Source organism: Protopterus annectens, chromosome 3.part0, assembly GCF_019279795.1.
Source record: "Protopterus annectens isolate FY-2018-M chromosome 3.part0, PAN1.0, whole genome shotgun sequence".
In the NCBI taxonomy this organism is placed as follows: domain Eukaryota; kingdom Metazoa; phylum Chordata; order Ceratodontiformes; family Protopteridae; genus Protopterus; species Protopterus annectens.
Window position 1 is genome coordinate 629,076,780 of NC_056731.1, and position 12,698 is coordinate 629,089,477.

A 12,698-nucleotide genomic window follows, 5' to 3' on the forward strand; every position below is an offset into this window, starting at 1 on the left:
CAGCAAGAGGTTCTCCTGTTCGATTCCCGGCTGAAGTGCAGGGAGTGCCTTCTGTGTGGAGTCTGCATGTCCTCCCTGCGGTTGGGTGAGCGTTCGAAAGACATGCGTGAATGGGCGTGCCTTCGTTGAAGGTTGAATGTCGAGCTGGCACCTCGGCATTTGTGAAAATCTACTGCCAATCATTAGTGGACCAGAGTTCCGCTGTGGTGATCCCTAACCGGGAAAAGCCAAAAGACAACAATAACACAGTGATTGAAACTGTAGACTCATTTAAGGATCTGGGTATATGGATAGAGTCAGCTATGAGTTTTTCTAACGATATCAACCAATTGGTTAATGATAGTTATAGAACTATAGATCATATAAAATGATTTATAAAGTCTAGGAAATCACAAATAATGAAGTCATTGTTTGTTAATTACATTAGACCCAAACTTGAGTATGGAATTTCCATATGGAAACCCTATAAGAAAACAAACATGAGTAAACTGGAAAGAGTACTGGAGAAATACACCAAGGGCATACATGGATATGAAAATTTAAGTTACTATGACAGACTAAAATATCCAAACTTGTACAGTGTCTCTTAAAGATATCTAAGAGGAGATCTTATTTAATTATATAGGGCATTTAGAGACAACTACCTTTGGGAATGTTTGGGGTTATCACAAAAATACTAGAGAATCATCAGACAACCTATGCAGAAGAAGATGGACACAGTAATTAGGACTGTCCATAGAGATCCATGCGATATAACAGAAGTAAACAGAATATATTACTGTGCTGCTAAACTAATAACTGATAAAGTTCTACCAAAGGAACACACGGTAGCGAGGGAAAAGATGGGGCGAAAGGTAATACCACCATGGAAATATCGAATAGAGAAAACTATAAAGCAGCTAAGACAAAAAGGATCATTGTTAGAAGATTATAGAAGAGGGAATAGATCAACACAAATACTAAGAAAGATAGATGTGATAAAAGCAATGCACAGTATTAGAACAGACCAGGATCTATTATGCACTATTAGAGATAACAAACTAAAAATTTCAAAACAGGCGGAAAGACTTAGAAGATATGAATATAAATATAAGGGAAAAGCACAAAATAAGCAATTTATTGATGACCCAAAAAAGTTTTATAGAGAATTGGGAAATAAGGTAAAAGGAATTGAAAGACTGCCAAAAAAAGAGGAAGTAGATACATTTTGGAGAAGTAGCTATAAAGATCCTGTGGAACATAACAAAGATGCTAAATGGATAGAAGAAGTAAAAGAAAGAATAAGAAGTTTAAAGGTACAGAATATGAAATGGGATGAAATAACAGAGAGAGATTGAAACAAAGTTGAGAAAAGCCTCCAACTGGAAAACCCTAGGCCCAGATGCAATACCTAACTTTTGGCTTAAAGTATTATCTTCTTTGCATGAGAATTTAGCCATGATTAAGAACTATTTATATGCACACCCTGAACATACACCGCACTGGTTAACAACAGGAAAAGCAATGCTCTTACTTAAGAGTGAACCTGCAAGCTACGCTAAAAATTATAGACCAATAACTTGTCTTCCAACGACGTATAAACTATACATGGGGATTGACGACAACAGAGTTTATAGTCATTTAGAAGAAAACTCAATTATGGCAGTAGAACAAAAGGGCAATAAAAGAAAGTCATATGGAACAAAGGATCATTTGTTGTTAAACAAAGTTATAGTGGAAAACTGTAAGAAGGGGAAGACTCTTAAGTATGGCATGGATTGACTACAAAAAAGCATTTGATAGTATTCCACATTCATGGATATAAGATTGCTTAAAAATGTATAAGATACACCCTTCACTGATTGAATACATTACAGTAACCATGAAACAGTGGCAGACCACTTTGCAATCAAGCCATGATAAAGGACAGATTATTATCCCAGGGATAAAAATTCAAAGGGGGATATTCCAGGGTGACTCTTTGTCACTGTTGCTATTCTGCCTTGCCCTTAACCCATTAAGCTGTTTACTTAACAGCTTAGGCCATGGCTACAATATGGCTACTAGAAAACAACAAGTCTAATGACTTCTCATCTTCTTTTTGTTGATGATTTAAAACTGTATAGCTCATCAGATGAGGAACTGAAAGCACAGCTGCAGGTTGTCAAAACTTTTTCAGATGATATTGGAATGTCATTTGGTCTTGATAAATGTGCAAAAGCAACCTTTAAAAAAGGAAAACTGCAGCAGCAGGAAAACACCAGTTTGGGACAAGAATGTGATATAAAAGAACTTGAGCAAGAGGGAGTGTATAAATACTTGGGAATTGATGAAGGATCAGCAATAAAACATGAACAAATGTGAATAAAACTCAGTAAGGAGTACTTTAGAATACTTGAATTAATCCTAAAAACAGCATTGACATCTAGGAACAAGATCCAAGCCATAAATCAATTTGCTCTTCCTGTCCTAACTTATAGTTTTGGAGTGATGGACTGACCCCAAAAAGTGTTGGATAGATTGGATATCAAAACAAGAAGGATGCTTCATGTTCACCAAATGATTTGTAAAAATTAGTGTATACCAAGATTATATATTCCCTTTATGAAGGAGGGATGGGCCTCCTTGAAATTGATTACATGTATAGATCTGCAATCTTGGGACTCTACAAATATCTACTGACCTCACAAGATCCAAATGTAGTGAAAGTTTTGAAACATGAGGAGAAGAAATCTCTGCTTAATTTAGCAGAAGCATATCAACGTCAAGCAGGAATGGAAATCAAACCAGAAGTAGATAGAAACCAGGCAGCAACTGAATGTGCTAAAAAACAAAAGAAAAAATATAAGGTAAAGGACCAGATGAGAAGGCAAGAAATGTGGAAAAAACATAAATATAGTTGCAAGTATAGAAAACTTCTAGAAGAGCCTCATGTTGATCAAGAAAGAATGCAGGAATGGTTAAGGAAAGGTGAATTCACATCAAGAAATGAAGGGTTAATATTGGCAGCCTAAGATAGTGGGCTATGTACATGCTGGTTTACAAAGCCCATTGAACATGTGGGAGAAACAGACATATGTAGGTTTTGTAAAACTAAACTGGAAACAGTCACATACCTTGTTGCTGGCTGTGATGCACCAATGACAGAGGGACTGTATACTGAAAGGCATAATAATGTGACAAAACTGTTACACTGGAGATTGTGCAAACATCGTGATATCAAAGTGGCTGAAAAACACTGGAACCATGAGCCAGAAAGAATCATAGAAAATGATGAAGTTTATATCACATGGGATCACCCAATACCAACAGTCCAAAAGACAGATGCCAGAAAACCAGATATAGTGGTCCAAGAAAAGAAGACAAAAGTAGCACTGATCATTGAAATCGCCACACCTAGTGACTACAGTGTCCTGTGTACAGAGAGACACAAAGTCATAAAATACCTGGATCTGCAGGCAGAAACTAGAGCCATGTGGAATAAAGATACCCAGACAGTTCCAATAGTAGTAGAAGCAATGGGTCTTATAAAAAAGAATTTACAATCGTATTTAGATATGTTACCATTTCATGTAACACCGTAGGAGCTGCAGAAGAAGTCATTACTGGGCAATTGCGGGTGTTGCGAAGAGCACTTTTGGCTGACATCAAAGAGTGAAACAATACTAATTTCATGAACTTTAATCATACTTTGACTTAGGAATGGGCTCCATTCCTGTCATGGTATTAGAAACCCAAACGACTTGGAGAAATTAAAAACAGAAGATTATATAGGAATGAGAAGTCTACTAATTGGTTCTCTGAGAGAGCAGCTGATGCATGGAACAGACCACCAAATTACATTAAAGCAAGTACTAGTTTAGATATTTTTAAGAATAGCCTGGACACTTATTATGGAACAAGTGTTTTGGTATATTGGCAAGCTAGAAGGGCATTAATGTCCATGCTTGAAATATTTGTATGCATGTATGTAATTATTGATGCAAGAATGTAATGACTTGTTGGGGGGGGGGGTTCCTCTGTAAAAATGATGTACAACGTATGTCACCCACAATTTACTGTGTGGATTGGTCAATGGGTTTGGCTCATCCAGTTCATTATCAGTCAGTTATCCACAGCCATCTCATAGTGGCCCCATTAAAACCACCCTGTCATAAGTTTAAGGATGACATGCATGCCTCTCAGGCTTGGTAGTCATAGAGAATGAGATCTTAATCCAGCATGGTTTTCAGTTTTTTGCATGCCTTTTTGATAACTTCAGTCACAATTCTGAGAAAGTGGAGACATTCTTCCATAACACACCACGTTACTTTTTGCAGTTAATTTAAAGAACAATCCCCTACTTTGAGAGGAGATTTCAGAGAGTTTAGAGGACTGATTGAATACTTCTTTGTGTAAATAGGGTGGTATTACATTTTACTGCATTGATTGGGAGACAATTTGACAGATTAGTCTTCTAAGATGGGGACACCTGACTACAAACAGCTGAGTGACTATGGGAACTGTGGCTTAAAGGGCAATATCATGTGCGTGCCATATCACTTGCAGGTTTATGTAGTTCTGTCATTTGTTACTAAGAAACTACTGAGCTTTGTGGTGTCCCACTATATACCTCTCCAGGACTGGAGGAGGAGTGATTAAGCTTAACATAAAGCTGCCTGCTTGACAAATAGTGCTTCTTCCATTGAGAAGAACATACAATTTGAAGATTTATGTGCATGAAAATAAAAGCCTTGCTACAGTAAAGTCATAACCGTCTGGTGCAAACACTTAAACAAAGACTGCATTTGTTCTATATTTGGCTGAAAACAATGCTGGGTAGTAGTGAAAAGACAGCATTGATCAGGGAAGACACTGATGTAATAAAATACAATTCAAACAATTTATTTCAGGAAAAGGATAGGGGTGTTAATTTCCAGAAGCTGAGGAAGGAGCCCTCTGTGATGTATCTGTTAAAGAAGAGAACGGCAAAATAAAACAACAATTTTAGTTCTAGAGATTTTTAGGAGCTGGACATTTAACACCCCTGAGCTAAAGGAACCAGATACATTTATTTTCATTAATAGATTAAGGGTATATGAGGTTGGTAGGATTTGGAACTCGAATATGAACTGCTCATCAGGATGCTTTGTTTGAGTAGTAGTTGGGCAAAGTAGTATTGTAAGATATCCAAGTCTGGCACTGAAGCAGTGCTGGAATTAATATTGTTTTAATTATGCTGAGATATTTCTCCAAAATGTTTTGGGGTATAGCAAGGTTTGAAGTTAAAGTGTATTGAAGAATTTGCTTTTTGAAAATGAATAGATGTCTTGCATTTATTTTGAAGCTCTTTGCTTGTTTGTATAAAGAAGGGGTATTAGTAATGGAGTAATTAAGTCTTGCTTTATCTTTTTCTTATATAAGAGATCTCATATCTGGAGTGATTCAGGGAAACAGCTGCCTTTATCCCTAAGTTTCCTTAAAATTAAATTTTCATTTAATAGGCTTAGGATTGTTTCTTTACTATATTTAAGGGAAAGAGGTGTTCAATTTGTGCAATGCAAATTCTATAAGAAATATTTGATGGAAGGAACGTACCACCTATTATATAAATACTAAAGTGACATCTTACAGGGATTTGCCCAGTAGATGCCCAATATAGGAACACGGTTACTATCAGCATTACTGAAAATGAGTGGGTAGTAAATTAGAAGCCAATCCAGTCCTTAGATCTTGGGTCAGTCCTGTTGTAAGGTTTATCAGCGGGTGGAGATCTTTAGTTACAGACAGAGTAGCAGACGGGGAATTGTGAGTTTTTGATTGTTAGTCAGGTTAAAACAGTTAGTAGAGCCATTTCATTGTCAATGTTTTCTGAACTATAACCAAAGATTTCTGAGACAGATTTCATGGCATGACAAAGCATGTAGTAAGCACAGCCACTGTTGAGATTTTTTTCTGTGTATTTAAACATCACTGAAAAGGCTTTTGGTTGCAAGATGAGGCTGGGAGGTGATTGACATAAATTTTCTAAATCATCCATATCTTTGACATACATAATTATAAACACAAACACACACACACACACACACACACACACACACACACACACACACACACACACACACACACACACACAGCAGTTAGAAACATGAGAAAGCTACAAACAGAAATAGAAACAGGCAGAATAAGAATATGTTTGATTCTATTGTCAAATATTGCTCAACATGTTATATTTCACTTCAAACCATATGCAGCAAAATGTTTGAAGTTGAGAGTATGTTGTTTGATCTAGTTTAATGTAATTTTGCATGCTAAGATAATGCATGATCCATGGTCCAATTAAAAACAATAGCTGCTATGATTAGCATTTGGATATGTGTTTACTAAGCTTAATCTGTTCAGTAATTGATAAGAGCAGTAAAGAAATAAATGACATTTGAAATGAGCACAATGTGCTACAAAACTGCATCAGTAAAGAAATCAATCTTTTTCATGAGTACAAGAACACAGAACTAAGAATGTGTCTCTTACTTTTCTCTTTCGTAGTTGATCAATACAAAGAGAAACTGAGATGTAAACTTCTAGAAGACAGTAAGTACATGACATCATATCCCCTGAGGGAGGAGATTCTGCTCGATGAAAACTTCACAGATACAGTTTTAGAAGCAAGCACTGAATATAACCAGCATCAATGCAATGTAAGTAACTTAATGGAATTGTTTACCGAAGAGGGGACACTAAACACAGCTGGTGAAATTATTCTGATAACTGGTGATGCTGGCATTGGGAAATCAGTGCTGCTACAAAAATTACAAAACATGTGGGCTACTGAACAACTGTGTACAGATATCAAGTTCTTCTTCCAGTTTCGCTGCAGAATGTTTAGCTTTTTTCAAATTGAGAATCATGGTTCATTAAAAGATTTGCTGTTCAGATACAACTGTCACCCTGACAAGGATGTTGAAGGAGTATATCAGTACATCATACAAAACCCCAGCACAGTCATGTTCAGTTTTGATGGATTTGATGAACTTGTTTTAGACTTTCACACTGGCAACATCCCTAACATTGTGTGTCCATATCAGGAGGCCCAGCCCCTATGTCTACTGATAAACCTTCTGCAAGGGCACCTTTTGAAAGGATCCAAAAAAATTCTGAGCACAAGAACTGGTACTGAAGTGCCAAGGAGATTCATAAAAAAGAGCTTTACACTAAAGGGCTTTTCACAAGAGAAACTGCTCAAATATCTGCAAAAGTCATTCAAAGATAAACACACACAGACGTTAATACAAAGTCAACTTGAAGCCAATCCTCATCTGTACAGTTTGTGTTCCATTCCTTTGTTTTGTTGGATTATATTTAAATGCTATGAACAGTTTTATTCAACTACTGATACATATGGACTGCCAGGTCATCAAATCACCTTAACTGATATCTACCTATTAATGGTAGAGGTTTTTATAAATCGCTGTCTGCTAATGGAGTCAAAGCATAGAATGACCAGAAGTCAGGTTGAGACATTCTTAGCAAAGAAAGAGGTTTTACTCAATTTTGGAAGATTAGCTCTGCTAGGTATGCAAAGGGCATCTTTTGTGTTTTCCCATGATGAAATTGTATCAGCAAACATTTCTGAGGCTGATTTGCAGTTGGGATTTCTGAGACCTGTAAAGCGTTACAGTGGATGCGGTGGCCAGGCAACATATGAATTCCTTCACTTAACGATACAGTCTTTTTTTGCTGCACTATTTTTAATCTTAGATAATGGAGTGAATTCAGATGATTTTATTTTCTTTTTACACAAAGAAAAATATTCAGTTAGATTTGAAAAAATATGTTTGTGTCATGGAAGTGCTTCAGAAATAACAGAAGTAAAATGTAAAACAGCTAATGAATATTTCAACTTTACGGCACTTTTTGTAAGTGGACTTCTTTCCAAGAAAAATCTTCTTCTGTTAAAACAGCTAACATCTCCCAAGTCTTTAAAGAAGAAGAATACCATTTTATTTTCTCACCTCACAGAACATATACATGTACACTTGAAAAGTCTCCCTCGTTCCAGAATAGGAGAAGATGTCAAAGTGCAGGCCCTTCCACAGTTCGTTTGGCTGATGAAGTGTGTGTATGAGACCCAGAGTATAAAGGTTGCCCAACTGGCAGCTAGTCAAATTAGGGCAAATTTCCTTAAGCTGACATACTGCAACATCCATTCAGCAGACTGCAGTGCACTTTCAGCAGTTCTGAGACTCATGCAAAGGCCTCTGTCAATAGAACTGGACAACAACAACATAAATGATCATGGTGTAAAAGAACTCCAACCTATCCTTGGTAAACTTAAAACACTGAGGTAAGCATCCTTCAAGACAAGTGCTACAGATATATGTTATGTAATTTTGTGGCTATCCTGATATAATAATTATATATATATATATATATATATATATATATATATATATATATATGTGTGTGTGTGTGTGTGTGTGTGTGTGTATATATATATACACCTATAAATATATATATATATATATATATATATATATGTATGTATATATAAATATATATAAATAAATAAATATATATATATATATATATATATATATATATATATATATATATATATATATATATATATATATATGAATCCCTATCACATGGTCAACAGGCCATATGATCGACTTTCATTTGGTCGACAGTTCATTTGGTCGACAAGCAGTTTTATGTGGGGGGCTTTGCCCCCCACACCCCCCCTAACTATATATATCAACTCCAGGGTTGCATAACATTGGGGAGGGGGGCAAATCTGCCTGTCGACCAAATGAATTGTTGACCAAATGAAAGTCGATCAAATGGCTTGTCGACCATCTCAGGTAGACCCATATATATATATATATATATATATATATATATATATATATATGTGTGTGTGTGTGTGTGTGGGTCTACTTCAAATTAACAAAAACCCACTTACCTGAAGACAAAATTGCCGAGATGAGATGTCCAAAACCTGATTTTAATGCACGACTGTATTACTGACACATTTCTCAGGGTAAGTATGGTAATAAATGGATACTTACCCTGAGAAAGGTTTCGGCAATATGGTTGATCGTTAAAATCAGTTTTGGACATCTTGTCTCGGCGATTTCATTTTTGGGCAAGTGGTCTTTCCTTAATTTGAAGTAGACCGATATATATATATATATATATATATATATATATATATATATATATATATATATATATATATATATACTTGCAGACTTTGTTGTCTTATATTTCGGTTGTTTATATGAACATTATTTGGTGTATGGGACTTGAACTCATTCCTCACCCGACCATGTGGCAGTGTGCTTGCCTTACCTTTTATATTTAGGAAATGCAGTCAAAAAAATAAATGAAATTATTATATATTAATGCTCTCAGATGAATCATTTGTTTGCTGAATAGACAATTTAATTTCCCTTTAATAAGCTATTCAGCATATTTGCTTTATTCAGGAGCTCATTCACAGACAGTAGACTGCTACTGTTATTTTAATCTATAAAGTAATATTAACTGATCATCTTCAAATATTTCTGTATTTTCTTCCTTTCCTACTGTCTTAAGCCCTTGATAAAACTAAATTATGACAATTAAATGACAAAACATACATTTGATTTGTTCACAGCATCATGGTACCAGGGATGAATTACAGTGCTTTAACTATTCTCACAGTGTTTAGCGCTTACCTACACCACCCAGCTATTGAACGTCTCACTGAATCAGTTTTTATAGCTAACTCATCAAAGCCTCCAACTTAGAATGAGAACATTCTGTTGTAATTTTTTTTAACCTGTCATAGGTTTTATGTACCAGCAATCTAACCCTGCAGTTGGTGATGAGGGAAACAGTTATGTTTATGCGTACACAGAGCAGGTTACCTTGTTTTTTGGAGTCCTCAGGGTTAATCTAATGGTTATCCTTCCTGCATCCAATTGACCCATTTGTTCTTTCTTTGGGGAGATAGCCACCTGCCCCATTCATTTCCTAGTGGAAGAAAGAGTAGGGTATTAGGGAGTGATCCAGTCTGCACATCCTCTGTAATGTCTTGTTACCACCTCCGCAGCAGCTTGTGTGTTCTACTATAGCTGTCTTGGGATGTTCATGCATGCTACTACCAGGACTGATCTTTGGTCAGCTGGTGCCCTAGGCAAAAGGGTGCCACAGGGGCCCCCCATACCACCAGGCATCCCCATCCTGGTCTATCTACACCATCTAGATTACTTTTTTCCTCCTTTTTCCTAACATTTTGTCTTACTGTTCAGTTTTTTGTATTCATTCAACACATGCTAACAAGAACATTTCTTTACTACAAAAAAATAAATAAATACTGGAAAAGTTCCCCTGCTAGAGCAGTGCCCTAGGTAGCCACCTAATTGGCCTATGCCTAAGGCCAGCTATGGCTATTACATATATAAAACCTCTCAGCTAAGCAATGAACCACTGTTTGGGATGAACACTCTAGGCTCTTTGCTGTGGTTGATACATCTGCATTCCTGCAGATGTCACCAATGCAGTGAGGCAAGCTGGTGTCAGACACTCATTACCACCTTCCTCTGCCCGGAACCTCCTGTCCCACTAATCAAACAAAGGCCATATAGGGTACAGTCTAGCCTATATTGTTTGGTGTCACAGAGTCAGCTTTGGTGAATTGGTGTTTTTTATTCTTTTTTTTTTTAATTCATAACATTTAGAAAGATTTGCATAGCACTTTCTGTAATCTGCAGCAAGCAGTTCAGCAACAACAGTTATGAATAAGAGCAATATGAATTGACCAAGATAATTGAATAAGGCGTTGTCCTTGTGGCTTAAATACTTCACACCTAGAGTGGTTCACTTGGTCTGTTGCAATGCAGTATAATGATTGTTTGTAATAACAGTACAAATTCTCCCTTTTTGAATTAAAAAATGGAATAATAGAAAAATTAGGTCAGAACAGTAATTATCTTTAGAGAAAATTAGCAAAGGAAGGTAACCCATTATTTTCCTGTTCATGTAGGTGGCCACTGTTTTCTTCAGGACTTACATGCCAAATAACTGTAGTGCCACACAATTGTCACATCTTGCTAAAACTGAAATAAAATTAAGAAAACAGGTGATGAGTTACAGAGAGAGCTTTACTGGGAATTATAGAGATCACTATTGGAACCTCAAGCTTCCTTTGTGGTAACCATTATGTGAAAGGCTCACTAAATGGCCTGGAAGTTTCTGTTCATATAGAATGACATGGAATTGTTATGATTCATTGATGAACATGGTGCAAAGGAGTAATGGGAGTGGCAATTACCATAACTTTCCAAGGAGAAAATATTCATGAATTGTCCTTATCCTCAGTCATTTTTCAACTATGGTTCAGTGAGGTACAAGTAGATAACACAACACTTCAACTGCATGAAAAAAATGGCTGAAACTTCATTTAGTCAAAGCAACAATTTAAAACATTTTTATAAATGACAAGTCTCCCTGCACCCTGCAATGCAGAGGGATTGCCTCCACAACCATTAACTTCAGTATACTCACTTCACAGTCACACAAATGCAGTCACTGAATCACTTCCAGACGCAATAGAGTTTACACCAGTAGAAATGTTATGTCTGTGTTGAACACTGGCATATCTAAAATGACTGTTTGAAATCTCATCCAGTTTCAGCTCAAGGCATAGTAAAGAAATGCCCAGACTGTATTATATAGAGTTCTTCTCCAGGTGAGTTTTGATGTTCGCAAGAGAGTTCTGAATCTATAATCATTGTGATTCTTAGGGTGGTATTCGTAGTCATAATGCAAATGCATGAAGGCTATCTCTGTTCTTCGTGCATTTCCACAACAAAGGCATGATTCATGCAGGCCATTTACACCAAGTCACAATGGCCTTGAATAGGTGTAAGCAAATAATGTTATAATGAGATGCAAATGAGAAATTATGTAAATCCTTAAATGCTAATGATGTCTCCTTCTTCTTCCATCTGTTTGTGATTCATAGTCAAAATTTGACATGTTTCCATGCCATCCATAGATTCATTATAAAAAGTGGTACCATGCCTTATTTGTCTACTTTGCAATTCATGAAGATGCTTTCCCTTGCCACTAGCCTTGTTATTTCCCAGTGTGAGCTTCTTGGCTTGGCTGAGCCAATACCACTTTTGTTCACCAGCCAAGGAAGAGGAGGAGATATAGGCAGAGAATTATTCATTAAAATTTTTGATAATAAGGAAATCCTTGACAGCTTCAGAGTGACCAGAGATATTGTAAGGGTATCAGTGAATATGTGCGGCTCCAGAGGGTCACTGAGGGGATGTGTGGTCTCATTCCTGTGGATACTAAGGTATGCATAGCCCTCACTATACTTGCTGCTGGAACCTTCCAGAGACAGATTGGGAACATGTTAGCCATTTCACAGGCTTCTGCATAGCGGATACTTCAGTAGTTCTTGGATGCACTCTTGGCACATGTGGATCTATACATCTATTTCCTGGTGTCACCTCAGGACTGGGCCAGAACTACGCATGCCTTTTATGTGGTGGCACATTTCCATGAGGTGTTTGGTATGATAGATTGCATCCACTTTGCAAGTAGGGCCTCCTCTGGTCCAGTGGGGAGAGAGGTACCACAATAGGAAGGGCTATCATTCCATCATGGAGGTACATCACCAACATCTTTGCCCAGAATCCTGGCCAGTGCACATGATTCCCATATTGGGCACATCCTGA

General features: G+C 36.8%; 1 protein-coding gene across 1 annotated transcript in view; it reads left to right on the plus strand.

The window, feature by feature from the left end:
- LOC122796497 (nucleotide-binding oligomerization domain-containing protein 1-like) overlaps window positions 1-12,698 on the plus strand; it is a 636,277-nt gene that overhangs the window by 132,053 nt on the left and 491,526 nt on the right. Inside the window, exon 3 of the mRNA XM_044065027.1 lies at window positions 6,505-8,302. Coding sequence (XP_043920962.1) covers window positions 6,505-8,302 — 1,798 coding nt within the window. The remainder of the gene's footprint in view (window positions 1-6,504; window positions 8,303-12,698) is intronic.